The sequence below is a fragment of the Manduca sexta genome, chromosome 11, assembly GCF_014839805.1.
Source record: "Manduca sexta isolate Smith_Timp_Sample1 chromosome 11, JHU_Msex_v1.0, whole genome shotgun sequence".
Lineage (NCBI taxonomy): Eukaryota > Metazoa > Arthropoda > Insecta > Lepidoptera > Sphingidae > Manduca > Manduca sexta.
In genome coordinates, this window is record NC_051125.1 from 3,645,442 (window position 1) to 3,666,686 (window position 21,245).

The 21,245-nt window shown below is 33.9% G+C and overlaps 1 protein-coding gene across 1 annotated transcript in view; it reads left to right on the plus strand.

The window, feature by feature from the left end:
- The window catches only part of LOC115454151 (inositol-trisphosphate 3-kinase A), a 161,738-nt gene that overhangs the window by 25,011 nt on the left and 115,482 nt on the right, over positions 1 to 21,245 (plus strand). Inside the window, exons 2-3 of the mRNA XM_037437363.1 lie at positions 2,360 to 2,432; positions 2,901 to 3,626. Coding sequence (XP_037293260.1) covers positions 2,910 to 3,626 — 717 coding nt within the window. The 5' untranslated portion in view covers positions 2,360 to 2,432; positions 2,901 to 2,909. The remainder of the gene's footprint in view (positions 1 to 2,359; positions 2,433 to 2,900; positions 3,627 to 21,245) is intronic.

Genomic DNA, 21,245 nt, shown 5'->3' on the forward strand with positions numbered 1-21,245 from the left:
GTAGACAACCCCACTCACACACACGCACACACACACACTCTAAACAATTTATAACTTTGTAATAGGGGCAAGCCTATGATCATCTGATACTCCAATTCTAAGAAGAGATTTGCTCTTTTAAATCTTAAAATTGTTTTAAGAAAATATTGGTAGTTAAAATGGATACAATATTGTTAGTAAGTAATTTTTTATGGAAATTTTAAAGATTTACTTTTATTTATTGCGATTAAATAAATATTCGTATGTTTATCCACAAACGCTTATTCGACAAAAATAAGCAAGCGTAAAGTGTGACAATTATTGGAATAGTTAGCCTATCACTGTTCGTATGGAAATACCAGAGTGTGTTGACTAATTAATTATTTGTTAAGCTCTAATTAGAAACAGAATATTTATTTTTGAATTACGGATTAGAGCACAATACCTATAAATAGGCACAATTCCCGAATTTTTAATGACGTTAAATCATGGAATTATTTTTGCATTTATTTCTATTCCATGCAGTCAGAGTGATCGTTAAATCATATATCAAATATTACGTTTTGTTTAAACCTTATTTAAGCTTTGCCTTATGTTGCGACATCGCTTCATACGTCCATTCTGATCGACGCCTACTTACTTCCCCTCATACACAATACTTATTTAGTAAAACTCTAGCCCCCTTTAACGTAGGAGCCAAGACACAATTAATGCCCCTATATTATTATCTAAAATATAAGATCCACTTAGCACACACTCGCCAAAATATGTTGTTAAACTATCGTGGTAAATCGTAGCTATATCTACGCTTCGTCCCGATGAATACACTTCATGATTAAGATGTTAGTGTGGTTTAAGCTTTATAGACTCATGGAATTTCTGTATAGCGCGTCACAGTGCAATAATGCATAAGGTATGATCATAATTATTAAAGTATGTAACGCATGACGGCAGACGTGACGGCGCGGTGTTCAAATTTAATAGGGTAGTTGACGACTTTTTTAATACATTTATCAAAAAATGATTTCATTTAAAATCTATCGGAAAAGGAATTATCAAATTCACGTAATAATAAATAAGTTGTAAAGCTTTAAAATTTGTTGGAAAGGGTTGCTGTCAAATTACAGTAATAGTGAATTGTGACGTCAACCATAACATTGCGTGAGTGAGAAAAGAATAGCGCGATAGTTCCACCACGTTTAATTTTTCAATTAATTTTTATGCTGATTACACAGAAGAGTTTCTTTTTCGTATACTCTTCCGTTACATATATAATAATGTAAAACATAAAATATAGGAAACTATTGCATCATGGGGTACAATGTACTCAGTTTTATTTTTCCTCCTGATAAGTTTCAGAGAAGCGGATTTTTATAAGATTAATTCTAATATTTGCATCGCAATTTGTATTGTGGTTCAATGACGGAGCTCTTATTTATGATCCGCAAATATTTGCCTTGTGTGTAGTTGTTCAGAATTTTTGTCAATTAGTCATAAAGGACATTCTGACGTATTTATATTATTTGAGATGGGACGATTATTAGCTTTTTTATTTAAATTTATTTTAAACTGTGTTGCTCGCGACTTCGCTTATTACAAATGAAGCTTAATCACAGTAGCGATATACGACGCTAGCGACATCTATTAAAAAATTTGATAAAAAAAAGAATTATTTCGAATGGAAGCAAATTGCCGGAGATAAAAGTAGTCTATGTCAGCATAGACTTTTGAAGCGTTACAGGCTTTAAACGCAAGCGAAGCCGCAAGTAAAACTTATTTTTTAATATTCGAATGTTGCTGCTGAATTTCTATGTACTAAATTTCAATGATGTTTGGTACACAGATAGTCTAAAGCCTGGATAAATATAATGCATGCTACTGTTTCCAAAAAAATTGCTAGATTATTCCGGAGGATTTAAGCTTATATTTTCCAAGACTGAATTGTAACTCGTATAAAATTACTATTAGCAATATTAATGCTTTCTTGATTCCAATGATATTGAGAATAGCAATGTGGTTTCAAGTAAACCACGGACAATGACCGCACAGTGTAGAATATCTACAACCCTGCTTAGTACAATACGAGATACTTGATTACTTTGCAATGTTATAACTGTAATTACGAATTTATGTGTCGAATTGTCTAAATTTTTTAAACACCCATCCTTTTGTTGAGTATTGTTATCGTATTATTACGTAGAATCACATATTTTTGTATTGTTTTCATACTTACATTTTTTAGTTATATGTAGCGAGTTTTAGGAATTACGTACAGGATACAAGTACCAACTCCATTCCATTGAAACTTAAAACAAGGATTGAACACGCGTATTTCGTAATTTGTTGTTCATTTAATGTAACTTTATTTTCTTTGTTTCAGAAACTATCGCGGTGATGTGCAAGTGGTAAATTAATTTGCTAGTAAAATTAATTTCTACCAACAAATAAACAAGGTTAGTAATAACTGTGTTGTTAAATGACCTGTAATTTATGTATACGATAATATATTTTTTGTTCTAATATGTAAATTTAGGTACTGGTATTTGCCGTTATAAAGTGTATTTAATTTTTTCTACGGATTAGCGGCGTTATTAATTTATCTAATAGTAGCCAGTTAACTGGATTTTAAGTGACAAAAACTAACTGTGTGTTTATTCTACATACTTATAATGCCTAATTATTGAACTTGAAATGCATTTTGGGCATCTATTTCCCGTATTCAACAACCTATGCTTATATGTTTGCTGTTATCATACGGCAGTAGAATAGTAAGCAACTTTTCTCAAAATTTATACATATGTATTTTGAATTTCACACTGTTACTTTTTGGTTTAATTAATAGATAAATAAAGATTACGTCTCTTTTGTCATAGCATATCTTAGCTATTATACTCGGGTTTAGATATTCACCGATGTTTCAGGTATCTGAAATGCCGCGTCTGGAGCAATCACCACCGGAGGATTTCCGTCGAGTGTTGCGCGAGAAAGCGCTAAACCACAGCCTGTTCTACTTGAAACTGGGCGCGGGGCTCGGTCCAGAACACGCGCGCGAGATGCAGGCGCCGCCGAACGCGCCGCGGAAGGCAGACAGTGCGGTGGCGCGCGCGCCGCTGACCGGCCGCCTCGCTCGTCCAGCCCGAGTCACACAGCCGCGCGTCTCCGAGCTGTTGCGCCGCTTCGAACCCGCGCCGATGCAGTACCTGCGCCCGCCGCGCGCACCCTCCCCGTCCGAAGACATCTCCTCCTCTGATGACGACGACCGTGCCGCCGTCAGGCGCCGCAGCCGCGACCTCAGCGACGACTCTGCCGTCGAGTTGGAGACCCGTTTGAGAAGGCATTCCCACCCGAGAGATATAACGCCCCCTCCGGACACCATGTCGCCCAGGAGGGAGAGGACTCTCATCGAGGCTCACGTGGTAGAACTCGGCCGGCGGGGCAGCGAGGGCTGCGAGACCAGGGGTCGCACAGTTAGAACTCCCAGTGTGGTGGTGAGCGACTACTCGGACGGAGTGGCAGTGGGTGCGACGGAAGAGGAGGTGAATTGGTTGCGGTCCAGGTCTTTATCAGCGGACTCCGCGTGCTCCTCCTGCTCTACGCTCTCCAGCCGCGAGGATGACGAGTTCGATTCCCCGACGATGCCAAAAAAGGTGAGTGACGCACCGTTTGTTTTGATATTAGCAATATTTTTTTGCATGTTTACGCGCACGTTCATCACAAATATGGCAATTACGTTTACTACGACTTCATACAGTCAATGTTTTTTTATCGAACACTCCTATGTATGTCACGGTCGTAGAGTTGCATTTTTTATTCGATATTTATTGTGCCACATAAATAGAAGTGTTGGCGTGAGAAAATAAATAAACGGGTTTTATATTTCGCTGAGAATAATATCAAATCAATAAATTAATATATTCAATAAATGAATTAGCATGATTGGAATTAATACATGAGTGATGTGCGAACCTTGTTCAGTTATCTAGCAGCGAATTTATTAAAGACACATTATCATTATCACTTCCGATAAAGTTAAAAGAAATTTACTGTTAAACTTTTCGTTCACTGTAGTTTCATTCATTAAATACAATTCCTTATCAGTACAAATTTTGTATTTGCTTATAAATTCAATTATGGTTGTATTTAACTACCAATAGCTATTTTTACAATTTTTTATTGGCAGTAGTTATTCGTTTTACTGCTGAAAGTGTGTATGAAGTGAATAATGATTGTGATGATAAAACATATTTTCGAATAGTACTTGGGTAAACAAATCTTTATGGAAATAAATTATTCTGTAGTTATAGGATAAACAGAAATAATACAAACAATTCTAAACATTGTGATTTAACAATAAAGGAAAATTCAGTTTATATTGCGCATAAAAATTTTATTATTAAGTATTCGATTCGGGTTTGAAAACAAAAACAAATGGTGTTTAATCCGACTGAGCACAATATTAGATGCAACAATACATTCGTCAGTTGAAACAAAGAGTTGAATAAAATAGAACAGAGAATAACACTGTCACGGAGAGAATGGTTTCAATTACAATACCAATGGTTCTAGAAAGTATGAAAACAAGACACCAGGAAAATTAGAAAATATCTAGAAAGTATCTGGCATTATAATAAAATATCATAAAAGACTAAAGTATATTTTAGACAGCCCCAGACGATAATAACGAAATCTTCATTTTGGATGTAAAGTAAAATTATATATATTTTTTATCGCTACGTAAGCTAGTTAAGTAAATTGACAAATGTATGAAAAAAATATTTCATTTGAATAAGTCACCGACTCCAAAATTGGTAACCAGTATGAACCTGTTATGTTAAATTATTTTTTGGTTTTTGAAGGCGGTTGAATTTTTTGTCAAAACTATATTTTGTTTCTTCTAACATCTAGTTCTCTAGGTCGTATACGATAACATATTATTGTTTTAGAATATCTCTACGCATTCCATATCGGAATTTTTATTACAAATTTGTTACGTATATGGTATACCCATTCCTTTTTGACTGTGACTAATTTGTGAGCAAACAATTTTAAATCTTCTTTTTGCTTCCCAAGCTGCAGTCTAACCTTTAACTTCGTGTATTAAAAACTATTTTTTTATCTTAGATTGTTATTCGACGCACTGAAGTTACTTTTATTACACACTGCAGTGTAATAGTTATAATATTCCAGTAGAAACAAGATACTAAGGAAATCAATATCAAAGTTGACATCATCAACAGAGGATGCGCTAATCTCCTAACTCATTAATCGTGTCCTGTTTAACTATATTATGAAATCGCATTATTTGTAATTCAAATAATAACTACGTATCATTATCGTGGATCCTGAATTCCACGCAATATGTTAGCATTACACGCTTATTACAATTTTAAATGGTAACGTCATACGCGTGCGCAAGGGAAACGTGTCCATGATTAGACGAGGATTGTGTTCTACTGATGCTAATCTTTGATTTGTTTATTATTTATTACTTCATCAATGGTACCTCGTATTTTGTGGCTTGGTTAAAAAATATGTACCTATCTAAATAATACAGAACGTTGCAGGTCTTTTTGCGGGATAGCGGCGTCCTACCGCTTTACTTTTCTTATGGCTAAGTAATTTGTTGTTGCTGTTGTGGCGGTTAATGGATACTGCAGACATTGTAATAACTGGACACTTGATAAATGAAGTCATAGTTCCGAATAATTACGCAGACGTGACGCCTTACTTTAGGCGAGTTGATGAAGCTCAAAGAATCAGTTATATTGGAAAAGATGTTAATTGAAATGTACGTTATTAAATAGCCTTTTTAAAATAATTATAATAGTATTACTTCGTTAGTTTTAGTGGTATTATAAAAAAATGTAAATTTTATACCTGAAACGATTTTTATTGATGCAATGAAATTTGGTAATACAACAAATTCTCATTATTTCTATTTATTGTATTCACATCATGCATAATAAAGTTTGTATATCTAAATTATCAGCCAGAAAAACATAATTTGAATTACAAACAGACTTATCGCAGCATCCTGCTGACTGGGATATTCCATTTGATAAACAAAGTGCAGTCTATGTGACCCCTCGCATCCCATGATCCGAGGGCTTCCTGATACCGCCTGCTACAGTTCGTGCAGAACGGATGCCCACATCCGTCGCCGTGACGCTCATACTGTCCATGTTCACTGGAGCGCAGATTAGTTATAAAATATTACGATTATTGGTATTGTCAAACGGGATTCCAATTTGTATATACTTAGTCTGGCCATAAATACTGTTACACTTAATTATAAAAAAATATTACATTTGAATTTCGAATCTGTCATTTTTATACGATTGTTCATTGTGTTTTCTCATTTTGGCGCCAATACATTGTAAAATATTTTGCGATATTAAAATGGTGTGGGGTGATAAAGAGAACCGAATCGCTGTGATAGCATTACACAAAGTAGGTATGGAGCCAAATGCAATTTTTAAAACTCTCCATACACTTGGTATTAGTAAAATGTTTGTGTACCGGGCTATTAATAGGTACAATGAGACCTCCTCTGTTTGTGACAGAAAAGATCTGGCCGTCCACGTAGTGTTCGTACGAAAAAGGTGGTCAAAGCAGTAAGGGAAAGAATTCGAAGAAATCCTGTCCGAAAGCAAAAGATTTTATCTCGGGAAATGAAGATAGCACCTAGAACCATGTCGCGTATTTTAAAAGATGACTTAGGACTTGCAGCCTATAAGAGACGCACTGGCCATTTCTTAACTGATAATTTAAAGAAGAATAGGGTGGTAAAATCGAAACAACTACTGAAGCGGTACGCAAAGGGAGGTCACAGAAAAATTTTGTTTACGGATGAGAAAATTTTTACAATTGAGCAACATTTTAACAAACAAAATGACCGTATTTATGCTCAAAGCTCTAAGGAAGCTTCCCAATTAGTCGACAGAGTGCAACGTGGACATTATCCGACTTCAGTGATGGTTTGGTGGGGTGTTAGCTATGAAGGAGTGACTGAGCCATATTTTTGTGAAAAGGTATCAAAACATCGGCACAAGTGTATCAAGATACCATTCTTGAGAAGGTAGTTAAGCCCCTTAACATCACCATGTTCAATAACCAAGTATGGTCCTTCCAGCAAGACTCGGCGCCGGGTCATAAAGCTCGGTCCACGCAGTCTTGGTTGGAATCGAACGTTTCGGACTTCATCAGAGCTGAAGACTGGCCGTCGTCTAGTCCCGATCTTAATCCGCTGGATTATGATTTGTGGTCAGTTTTAGAGAGTACAGCTTGCTCTAAACGCCATGATAATTTGGAGTCCCTAAAACAATCTATACGATTGGCAGTGAAGAATTTTCCCATGGAAAGAGTGCGTGCTTCTATTGATAACTGGCCTCATCGTTTAAAGGACTGTATTGCAGCCAATGGAGACCACTTCGAATAAGCTTTTTATATTTTTAATTGTTTTATATTTATGTATTAAACTGACACACTGTAAAAGTAATAAATGTTATTTGCAGTTAACAATTTTCTTTTTTCTTTATTACAATATTTATGGCAAGACTAGGTATTTGGTTATCGAATCTCGTTTTAATGAAGTGTAGATTTGTTAGTTGCGTCTTTGGGGCTCCCGTCGATATCAATGATTCCAATTCGCATCTGGTGATAGGATCATCTCCTTGCAATTAAAGGAAGTGCATGTACTAGTCGCATCTGGCTAATTACATAGATTTGCTGTCGGCTTGTCAATTTCTTCCACCTAGTTACTTCCACCCTTATGGTTATTCGATGGTTACTGTTACCAATATATGTTACGAAAAATCTAATTTCCGCATATATTTTTCAATTTAGAGAAACGAATCTTGGAAGATAAATATACAAAAAAAAAAACAAGAGCTAGCGCAAATTGAACTGTGAACTTGGAGATATCGCGTATCAGATAGTCGGGGTTTTCCTGAAGGCGCCAAAATACCTCGTCGTAGCAACGTGTTACTGTTTAATTAACAACTTTTATGGATTCTAATTGTTATGTAAGGAAAAAAGTTAAATTTGCATACGCATGCTTACGTACATATGCTATTTTATGGTTGCCATTTAGTTATTATGATATCATGCAATATCTTCACGAAAATGTTGTTGTTTTGTGTAGTTGGAGGCAAAATAATCTATAGTAATTTTTTTAGATGACTTTAAATGAAGAAATTTCGATGAAAATCATTACATTAAATTTAATTACAGTAACATATAAAATATCTTTAACAAATCGTATAAATCGTAAATTATAATTAGAATTTCAACCTAATATACCAATGGTGACATATTCTATAAATTTGTTTCGAAAGTTTCGTGCAACTTTGACGCTTTTTTACTACTTTGTCCTCTACCCTTTTCATACAGTCTGTGATTATACAAATATGAAGGTGGAATACTCCCAAAGACGTAAACTTCAATGGCGTAATCTTGCGAACACAACTTATGTTTACGTTGATAACGAATAAGCGATTGTCAATCACAGTGTAAACATTAAATATTTGCACGGTGAAATGGCAGGTCTGTATGGTTTTTACTCCGCCCTGTGGAATGGGGGCGTTTGGAGAATTCCACCACGGCATCCCCTGCCTGTCGTAAGAGGCGACTAACCCCAGCATAACCGCTCAGTCGCCCCCCACGGAGGCTGGGCGGTAGTAATAAGGCACTTTCTCCACGAAACCAAAAAAAAAAAAAGAAAAAAAGGTCTGTATGGTTTTTATTAAATACTAGGTATTGCTCGCAGCTTCGCCCGTGAGAAATGCCTTTAGCATTTTAAAATTCCCTAAACCACTACAGCGATCCAAAACACCATCAGTACGCCGCCAGCGCTATCTATTCAAAAATCAGTTTAAATCTAAATAATTACTCTGAGAGCGAATTACGGGTATATAAACTAGTCTATATGCTAACTTATCACATCGTTCTATACGTGTGTCAATTTTTTTTAAATCCATAGTTTCTACGTTACTTCTTACAAACACAAAACTTGGAGTCCTTCTAACGGAGCGTGAAGAAGCAATTATGCAGGCCGGCATAACTGTACCGACCGTCTAGGAATCCCTGTATCTTTTGTCGGCCGGCATTTTCTTTGAGCTTCACTTCGTTTAGTATCAGGTCACTTTGCCGACCTAAGATAAAAATATCCAATTTTCTTTACAAATATTCACATTTATAATATTAATAAGAGTAGGATAAGATAAATTATATTGGTACTAAGTACAGTTTATATAAATAAGAACTTCAGAATTAATGCCGAAAAACTCGTGTTTATTTTTAAATTAGCCCATGAACATAGTTGCAACACAGAACTGAGAACCATAATCTGGACGACTTTCTGGAAGCCTCACTTAAGATCTCTCTTAGATTTATTAACATTTTCAATATACGATCTCAATCAATTTTCGATCTATCTCAAAATGGACCAATCAGAACAAAGTTTTTTGACATGCTTACAATTGAGTTATTTTGATTGGTTTAAGTGTAATCGGATTGAAGATTGATATTGGAATCGTATTGAAAATGGCTGTAAGTCACAAAATGGCTTATTACTGCTACAATGCTCTTTAATCGGAATAGTGTGGACTTAAATGGTAATTTATCCAGACGGAACCTCGGATACTAGAATCTTGAGTATACGGATTGTATAAATATTTAGCTCCTACACTCATAATATTTCAAGTATCGTAAACTTAGAAAACTAACAAAATTATTGAGATGATAATTTAGGTAAATTAAATAATTTGTACTATATTCAGGTAGATGAAATTTATTTTTGTGTTATCATTAATTTAAAGCATTTTAAAAACTCACTTTATATTGGATTGAAATAATAAAGTTTATCGTTATTTTTGTAAAATTTAATAATTAAATTAATTTAATTAAAAATTTAATTAAATATTGCTGTGAAATATTTTGTAACTAAACTTGTTTATTTCCGAACAGAGTTACAGTTACTAATAGTCACAGATTAGTTTGTAATAAAATTAAAATCAATTGATATTGTAAGCCGGTTCGTCATAAAATCCTTTAATAGGTTGTGATTTTAGATTGTCGTTGAAGTGGTCTCTTACGACAATTCTCTTATCAATTTAGAATATCAAATCTTCAAATTATATCACTTATGTTACATAAACAACTTGAAAGAAAATCTTGATGCCCTTCACATAATATATTCACATTACCCCCTTACGATAATTTAAAAAAAAACGTGTTATGTCAATCACGCAGTTAGCAACAGTATATAAATGCCATACAACAATTGTTACAAAATACACAATGTGACACCCACCGTGTCATCTCACGGACGATATTGACGTCAGTGTCAATGTATGACATTTCGGTAGTTCCCTCCCTAATGACCTATATCTGTGTTGGAATCAGATGTTACATGTCATCAAATATAAAAAAAAAAACTAGTTGACTCTACAGACGTTGTCCCGTCTTAACTATGAATGTGCAGCGCGCATTCTGTCAATCGCTGACAGTTATTTCAAACAGTTGACAGTTACATCAAATTTATATTTTCGTTAAGTTTTCTTAAATTTTCTAATTTTCCGCGCAATTTTTTGAATTTTTTCTTTCATAAAAACCTTTTCCTGACAAACAAAACAAAAAAAAAATATTGTGAAACCGGTCCAGCCGTTCACGCGTGATGGCGTTACCAAGGGAAATAGGGATTCATTTTTATATATATAGATAGGTGGACTCTTGCTTGTTGTAGCTTTAAGGCTTTATAGACAAAAATAACAATATCATATACATATAAAATGGGTATATATGATTAAGGATTTCAAACAAAATAAATATTAATAATAGTAATTTTAATTTTTCGCGCCCTTATGCCACTTCTACTACTCTAAGAGAATTCGTCACAGCGGCAACATTATTTTTTCAGTCAGAAATAGACTCACGCACACGCCATATTCGCATTAAACTACAAAATGATCGAAAAAATTGAAAACTAAAACCAGGATATTTGGTAAAAATATTCGTTCCTAATGGATGGTTTTTGGCACAATGTTAGCAAAGATGAAGAGTATATGGTTTCATTTAGTAACGCAATGGCAAAATTACCCTGTTTAAGCGGCAAAATAAAAACGTTATTTTGCACCAACCCAATAAAGATAAAGATATGTATCTTGAAATAGAAATGACCTACCTACCTATTGTTCTGGTTCATTATTCTAGACATCTTACTTGTTAATGAAGGTTTGTTAGCATGCCTTCCACTGTCGACGGTTATGTGAACATTTCTTATCGTGACACATTGGGAAATACGCATGTACCGTACCTTCAAGGCAGCATCATGTCAGATCTTTGTTTAATACCTAAAGAGTTACTTTGTTTAGAAACTTTTATGTAGCAGCGGAGAGGCGATTTTAGAAAATTCCCCGTTTTAGCACGTTTATTCATATTTTCGTGTATAAACGTATTATACATTTCTTCAAGATAAGCTTGGCGATCAGTGAAATTTGCAACGTCTTGTCTGTTGCCTACAAATTATACTTATCAGGTTTATTGTAGTAAAATTGCCAGATGAAAAAATAGATCCTCTAGTAAAAAGCTTCATTTATTTCAATAAATAAGTCAGGAATTATTTATTCAATCTCAAATATATTGTTAGCATGAAGTATTGATTTAAAATTAAATAAACGGACGAATGAGATGGCACATAGGGTTTTCAAATCCCTAACTTTTAGTTTTGTTTGAGGTCCAATAATAACTAGGGAAGAGTTTCTGATTTGAATTAATAAGTCCTTTAACAACGACTAGAGCCAGGCTCAACTGTTTCATAGAAACCGGTATTAATCTATTTTTCGAACGTCTGGAAATACAAAATTTCCATTTAATCGATCAGTACCCCAGTAAGAGGATCGCCTTGAATCGTATATTACTTCGAGAGTAAAGGACCAACATACTTGACATCGGTCGGATTCACTGCGGGGTTTTAATACACCATTACTAGCTTAAGACTTAGGACTTAATTTAATGTCTTTGCGTGTTTTTATACACGATAAATTCTCTTTAATACTGGTGTACAATCTATTCAAAGATTTTTGCATCGGTAAAGTTTAAGAAAAAATTTTGACGACCGAAAAGCTCGTGGACAATTTTGCATATTATTCTTTTTTGATATGTTTACATAATTTATCTACTTTTATAGACAAGACGAGATAGTTACAGAGAATATCATCTTACTTTTGCTTACTTGCCAGTGTAACTACTGGACATAATGAGACTTAACATCTCATGTCTCAGAATGGCGAGCGCAGTGGAATACCAAACAATACTTGGTAATTTAAGGTGTTGGATGGTGTTTCTTCTGTTTATGGGCGGTCGTATCGCTTACCATCAGGCGAAAGGCAAGCTCGTCTCGTTATTCAAAGCAATAAAAAAAAAACTTCCAACAGCTTAGCGTGATCAGTGAATGCTACAAGTGACCCATTGACCAAGTTCCGTGCACTTAACTTGGCCTTATATCCGCCGATATAACCAGATATCCTAGATGTTCATAACATTGAAATGATTCAATTATCTATGAGTAATTATAGGTACGTCACCCAAGTTTATTGTTTAAACAGACAGGCTTTGTAAACTACATCTGAACAATCAGATCAACGTACAAAAAGCAAGGTAGCAAACTGGCGGACCGTTAATTGTCAATAGGTACAGGGAAACAATGGCTTGTTATGGTTGTGTGTCGTTTTCCGTCCGTAGTAAACTGATAGTTTTAATTTTTTTGTACGCTCGTCCCCACCCACCATTGACGTCAATCGACCGGTTGCTCTGCACGTGTGTGTGTGTTTTATATTTGTATGGGCGCAGGGCCGTCGCGATGTGATTGTTCCAATCGTGCTTAATCGGTTCCACTCATTAATCACTGTTATATTATAAACCAAACAATCTAGTGCGATTTATTTTTGTTTGGCAGGAAAAAAGTTTCGGAACCTTTTAAATATTGCACAAAAAAAATTATGGTCATGATTTTTTTTCGACTAATTTTATTATTCTTTCTGTTTTTTTACATTTTAAATATGTACCTCGTAATGAAATAACATAGTATATTTAAATAAAATATGTTGAAACGTTAATAATTAATATGAATATTTCAGATCCACATATTTTGTTTAAATAGCAAGTTTTTATTTTACATATTTATTTTAGTTCTCTATTTACGTAATGTCCGGCAACTGTGGCCTCTTTGCATCGTATAGATAACATTTTTATATTCAGACTATTTTTATTCACTATTATTGTTTTTTATAGATACCGAATAATCAGTGGTGGTATTAATAACTATTTTATTTTAATTGCAATGTCATCAACTTAATAATAAACTAAGATAAAATAAAGTTTTTAGCCTATAAACACGAAGGGATTGCACTCAGAACTTAACGTTACATTGCTGACTGACAATGCGCTGATTTCGTGATTCTGAGACGAGAAACTTACCAATCAGTCTCAATTCTTACAAATTACGTTGGCTACTACACCACTGAACTATATTTATAATTTTTATTATTTATTCACTTACATTTACAGTTCAACTAAACATGTTAGCTACTGAAGTAATGAACAATGACTTATTAATATAAGACTGCAGACAAATAACAAATGTTTTTTTTAATGATCGCTTTGAATTACTGGGCGAGCTTACCGTTTGCCTGATGGTAAGCAATACGATCGCCCATAATCAGTTGAAACACCATCCAACACTTTAAATAACAAAGTATTGTTTGGTATTACACTTTGTTCGCCATCCTTTGACAAGTTTTATGTCCAGTAGTTGCACTGGCTACAAGTTCCTTCAAACCGGAACACAACGATGACTACACACTGCTGCTTGGCGACAGAAATAGATATTACGGTGGTACCTACCCAGGCGGACTCCCACATATGAAAGACCTATCACCAGTAAATTTGTATAGAACTAGGAGTGGATTTATGTACCAAATATAATTTTGATATTTTAATTAACATTAATTAAATAATCTCGCGATTGTCAACCCTGTGGCATTCGACCAAGTGTCAAATCACTTTACACATACGTGTATATAGTTAAAATTGTCCGTGTGTGCGTCCTTCTTCTTATTTTATTATAACACTGCAGATTATTCACTTGGTTGGTATTTGTGTCCCGGAAAGGTTATTCTAGTAAATATAGTTTTTCCTTTTTTGGTTTGGCCTACTTTTCGGTACCTATTCGACGGATTTTATAATGAAGGATCACTCATACTGGTTTCTTATTCATTCTAGGTGTGATAATATTACCTGTCTTAATTGATTAATGATTATATTTTTATAGGATTATGAGTAATGTTTATTGTACATATAAGTGCAATATTAATATTTGCTCATAACTTTAAAAATATAAACTTTATTTATTTATTTAAGGACCTCCAACGAAGAGTACACGACATATAAAAAAAATGTGGTAGCATTTTCACAATTAACAGTGTGTTTCTCCAATTATAGCAGATCAGAGCATGCACATTTAAATATTTGTACTGCGGTAGTTGATTAAAAACTATTAAAAAATACTTGTATTATTTTCAACATGTTCTCATTCCATTTAATAGCTTTAAGTAATAATATAATTACAGTTATATTGATTATTGATTTTATTGACTATTGTACGTATTGTACGCATTTGGATACGAAATCTATAAATTTACCGAAGCCAATATTTAACTTTCTTTTCTTGAGAGTTCGTTAACTTTTCGCCACACATCTGCCTTGCTAAACACTACACTGTTAAACCTCATTTATACATAGTAATTACTGCTAGTACTAATCGTTTTTAGAATATCTGTCAAAACACTTGTATACGTCAAGTCGAGCGAGGATTCCTTGACATTGGGCACGGGTGTCTTCCCCTGCCCAGGTGCTGAGGTGTCTACATTACCTACTAAAGTTTTCGTCTTTTAAACTTTTTAATTTCAAAGTTCGATCTTTCTTCACACTGGACTAGAGGAGCCCTTCTTTCACCTTGGCTTTTCGTTACCTAGCTACGTCAAAGGATATTGCAGTTACCTACACACTTGCATCCAGAGACCCAGTAATTGAAGTAGTCAAACTACCCAATTTAAGCAGGAATTGAGCTTGGGCCATTGGGCACGTTTAGACTGGGAACTTTTTTAGGCAATAATTGTTAACGATTATAATGATTGATCCATCTAAGTAGACAGTTTGATAACTAATTTACACCAAGAAACACTGCACGAAACGTGTTGAAAGCGTTTGCGCGGCGCCTTACATTAACTACACCAATATCTAGCTAGTGCAGCGTGTGAGATTTCCATAAGATATAATAATATTTGTTGAATCAGAATAATTATTTGAAATACACGTTCATTGACGTCATATAAGTACTAAATTATGTTAATTACTTAGTCCTGGCATTTACGATACATGCTTAAAGAGCCTTGAAGATGCGTTAAGTAATCTTGCCCAGTTTTTTGTTCAATGAACCCAGATTCAGTTGTTTTTTCTTCGCAGTTGGCACATCAGTGAGTTTGGTTTTTTTCATTAGATATAGAAATGTAAACAAATATTTAGTAATATAAAAATAATGAGATTCGTCACTAAGTTTTGGTCTCTTAGCGAAGACAACTTTATTTATATAATAGTGACGGTTGTCGACGTCAACATAAAGCCTGCAAAACCTTCGAATCATCGGGAGTAAAAATTTTAAAAAAATATCGCTTAAAATCCCAAGCAGTTTGATTACAATGGGTAAATATTTCTTTATATTTGAAAAATTGGCTGATGGAAAACTATAAAATACGGTTCTATAGAGCCAATTCAAATAAATTATTGAAGACTAGCTTCCGCCCGCAGCTTCGCCCGCGTGGATTTCGGGTTTCAAAAATGGAGAAGGTGCTCAATTTGTCGGGATGTTTTTTTAATTTATGGTGGTATGCAGGTGGTCCGATTGTCCGGTCAGGGTCTGATGATGGGATCCTGGTGAAATCGAAGGAACTTTTAACCATTAAGGTTGCACACGAAATGACGGAAGCTTAAAAAATAGAGTAACTTCTCCCGTTTTCCCAACATTTTCCATCACTGCTATGCTCCTATTAATTGTAGCGTGATGAAAAGTATACTATAACCAGCTCAGGAGTATGAAAAATAATTGTACCAAGTTAAGTTAAAATCCGTCGAGTAGTTTTTGTTTCTATAACGGTTATACAAACAGACAGACAAAAATTTTACTAATTGCATTTTTGGCATCAGTATCGATCCCTAATCACTAATCAGTTGTTTTGAAAATATATTTCATGTACAGAATTGACCTCTCTACAGATTTATTATAAGTATAGATATGCAAAAGTAGCTCAAAAATTGTCCATAACGAAAACATGCATTTTAAAGTAAAACAAAAGAAACAATATCGTGAAGCCAACCAAATAACTAATGATATATTAAATTTTGTGACTGTTCAATTTAGTCGGGTCCGCGATATCACTTTTGTTGAGTTTCAGAACGCGACATTACATTATTATATTCTGTGCTCCAACGCACACTGCTTTGATGTTAGGAACACACCTACATTGCTTAGACAACAGTGAACTTTATACAATAGCAATAAAGCTCAAATTGACTCTACGTATTAGTTAGAAAACGTTTGTATGGGAAATAGAAAAATGCTGTTTTGAGGATTTTCCCGGCAATTATTCGAATTTTTCTCACCTTTTACACCTTCCCTAGACCTCCACGAATAATTCAAGACCAAGATAAGATAAATCCGTTCAGCCGTTCTCGAGTTTTAGCGAGACTAACGAACAGCAATTCATTTTTATATATATAGATTTCTATAGTTTAAAACTATTACTCGGAACACCGGTTATATTATCTTCAATGCCTCAAGGGAATGTCGCTTCTTCAATATTTTGTTTTTGCAGATTTGACCCTAAACATCGTTCTAATTTACTATATATAGCTCTAAATCCAATGACGTCTGTTAATTATAAATGCGAAAATGTTGTTTTGTTGTTTGTTGCATAATAAATAAAATAGTATTCGTGCGAATGTCTTGTTTTGTCCCACTTTAGTTCTTAACATTTGAAATATCAATTTATTTGGTATTCTGTTAGGGGTAAATAAATGAAAATTTTACACTGAATACCAATATTATATACTAAGGGAATCAATTAATTGAATATATGGGGCTTGTTTAAAGTTTTAATAATAATAAACCCCAAATAGAGTAATGTATCTTCAAGGGGCCTCTACGTGTTGGATCTATATCCTCACGCAAGCCTTTCAAAAGGACCGGTCTTTATGTCGTTATTTTGCGTAGGAAATATACAACATACTAATATAGCCCTATATTATATACTGTCCCACTGCTGGGCACGAGCCTCCTCTACTACTTAGAAGGTTAACCTTAGTATACCATGACGGGCTTCCTCAATTATCAAGAGTGATTAGGCCTTAGTCTACTTAGCTGGCCTAGTGAAGATTAGCAGAATTGACATATCTGCAAATTCTTATAGAAAATTTGTCAGGTATGCAAGATTCGGCTCGATTTTGTCGATTGATGATGGATCACTATCTTTAATCAGTTAATATTGTGCTTTCTGTGGAGAACAGACTTAATACTTTTATGTATGTACCGAATTTTGCTTAACCACATGTGTAGAGGGGTTACTTTGTATATACAAAAATCATTCATTCATATAGAGGTAAAATATAATATAAGTAATTTATTTTATCTGACCTAGTAAATGGTTATTGCTCCTACATTAAGAAATTCCGTAAGTCATAAAAACGCGAGTACACTTAGAATTTAATATAGAAAGTAATTTTGAAATACAGGTTAATTTCGATGCTATAAGCAAAAACAATGATATTATATTGTATGTCATGATGTTTCTTAATGTATTCAACGCAGCAAAAATACATTAAATTATAGAGTTGAAACTAGTGATATTTTTTAAACATATTTTAACCTGTACGGCGGAATGTAGGTGCACTAGTAGCGCCTATGCCTACCCCTTTTCGGATATAAGGCGTGAGTGTGCGTAAATTTTAAATTATACCCGAAAATAATGCAGATAGATTAGATTCTTTAAACATCTCTGTTACGTATAAAACAACACAGGAACATTAAATTCATACATTTTGAAATGACGTTAAGTACTAAATCCGCAATTTTAATCTAAAACGCCTACATTATCGCGTCAATTGGATTAGTTGCGGCTTTCAAGGCAATTTAGTTTTTCTGGGACCTTCTCAGTCACATTTAACTGGATCACAATGACCTGTTGGTAATTGTGTTAAGGAATATTCGCCGGTTCAAGTAATGATATCAATTGTGTGTCATCAGCATCATAATTCGCTGATTCTTATGACGAATTTGGATAGTTATGATGATATGACTAGTAACACTTTTGTGGATGAGACGATTAATCCATTTGCTTGATTGTAAGAGTCTTGCTGGTGGTAGGATATATTTATATCCGCCCGGATTGCGACTACCATAGGTGTTATAAGGTATTCAAACCCACCATAGTGGCGTACGTAAGTGTATGTAAATTCGATTCCGGATCAAGACTATTGTTTCTGTGATGGCAAATAATTATCCGGGTCTCGTTGATACGTCACAGAAATACTTTTGTAGGACTTTGCGGATGACCAACAGCTCAGTCCCCCCGTGACCACCAAGGCTGCAAAGTCTTCGAAACGTCGGCAGAAAACTAAAATATTAAAACCGCGAAAAAATACGAAATATAGTTTAATTTTAATACTTTTGTAGCTTAAGAAGCCCGGGATACGCGATATGTACCTAAGTGTAGAGTATTGCCTATGTATCTATAGATTGTATCTATTTATTTAATTTCTATTTCTAATCAAGTTTCGCCGTTACTGGAATCGAAGACAAAAAGAAGATTTGAGAAGGATCAATAGCAGGACATTTATTATCTTTATATAATATTTGAACAATGTTCATTTTGTCATCGTTTCCTTAACAGGTCGCTCAGGACTTACCCATTCACCTTGATGATTATAAATTAAAAAGTCAAATTGCTTGTTCCAGATGATAAACGCTGATTGAGGGCACGGTTGACTCCTGAGCGACCTCCGAGACCTGTGCTGCCATCTCCGCGAGGGACGAAACCAAACTTCATTTTTATGCTACTGCTCCGCCTGGGTTAACTCTGTGTCGAAATGCTCATTAAAACCAACTTATCACTGGCAAAATTTATGGAGTTCTGTACAAAAGTCATTTCTCATGAATTTATGTGTTCAATTTGTAAGAAATTATAGTGTTACACATCTTGGAATGTCTTTATTAACGCGTTAACGCAGTGGGAGCAGTAGCATCAGAACTAAAGTGTCCTAACTTCAAAAATACTATTTGTAAGAAATTAAAAATGATCTGAAAATGCTTTTGAAGGTGTATAGCAAAACCAAACGGTATATTTTTGAGATAGGTCACTTTAGTTCTAAGGGTGCGTCTTGTTATTTTGGGACCAAACTTTATTCTATTCTATGATGGCGAGGTAAAGCTGATGGTATAGTTTTCTAGCATTCATTTTGTAAACACCATAAGAATGATGTATTGTGATTTTATTTCTAGTTGCTTTTAAAATCGCAGTTCCCGGTGAACCAAAACTTGTTATTATTTTAAATGTTTATGAATTGTTAATAGTGTTAAAATGAATTGACTTATGATGGGAAAGTACTAATAGATTATTGGATAAATTTGAGCAGCTAAAATTGATTTGATGCAGTCATGAATGAAAATATCTGTGCAGCACTAAACCCTAATAAACCCAAAAGATTTCACTGGTCTTAACAACTCGAAATACATTTCTACAAAAAAATACACAGAATTTGACATATTATCTTTGGGCTCGATAAACATGAATATTTTATTTGATGTCTTATTTTTGAGCGATACTTGCAACGAAAGTTAACTCACATTTAAATGGATTAGCAAATACAAGGTGACTGGATTCACTGACAATTTATTTACCACATGACATAGTCTGGATATTAACTAAGAAGAATTCATTGTTTTTTTTTAATTCCATTTTCATTTTTATTTTTACTTCCAATGCTGTGGATCTTCTTGACTTATTTCTAACCTATTTCATAAATACAATGAATAAAAGATTATTGTTCAGTTTATTTGTTAAATAATATTGAGTTTAAGTTTTAAAGTATAGAATTTTTGCCCCAGAGGCTGTTAGGTTAGTGACCAAATTCTTATGAAAATGAAGGCAATATATTTTAATTTAATTTTATTTAACTAAGTTTCGTGCAGATGGTGATTAAAATAAATCATATGACGTGATATTTAAATAAAGTTTAATAAATAATTTTAAGAAACATTTTAATAAAGTAATGAAAAATTCTTTTATTATAAGCAACACATTGAACGGTGACGATTAGGTATTGTCAATAAGAGTTGACGTCACACAGAGCCGGTCGTAAAACTTTATCAAAACATAATACCTACGTAGTATAATAAAGATTGTGCCAAAGTCGTTGTACAATGACTTAGAAAATTTTATATTTGGCTTTAATCATTATCATTAGCCACAGGAAGTCCACTGGTGAAAACAGGCTCCAAAAGATGCTTAAATATCTATCAATTTACTATAATTGCAACAAATTTGTAAAATGAACCTTATTATAATTAAAATACGTTGTTTGATAAGGTAACATTACTGCATATAAAAAAAATATTTTTATACAATCGTCTTAATATAGTTTTTAACATCGCTGTCTGCACGTGACTTTATAGATAATTATTGTATTTGTTTACCGTAAAAGTATTACATTGTAGGGTAGACTAACAATTAGATATAACTATTATCAAAACCCAATGAAGAATAACGACATATCATTATTTTTGTAGACTTTAAATTTTTGGTCTTATGAGAGTTTAAATAATGTTGCAAAATGTTTAGTTGATAGCGCCTGGTCGTTTTCATGTGAATGCGGTTTATAAATAAATGCTTTTTTATGTGTACTCATGGGGCAAGGGACTTCGGCCCATTACAGGTTCTATGAGGTCATTACCCATAAAATATATCGATAAAAACAACAAGAAAGCATATTAATCTTCTGGCGTCCAATGAAGACTTTATATTGAACAAAAATGCACGTTGTGTAAATATTGGAGGACAGAATATTAACATGCTTATGACACATATATTTTCTTTTATCACTTATAAAATATTGTTTATAGTTGTGTACATATTAATGATTTATAATTCGTATTCACA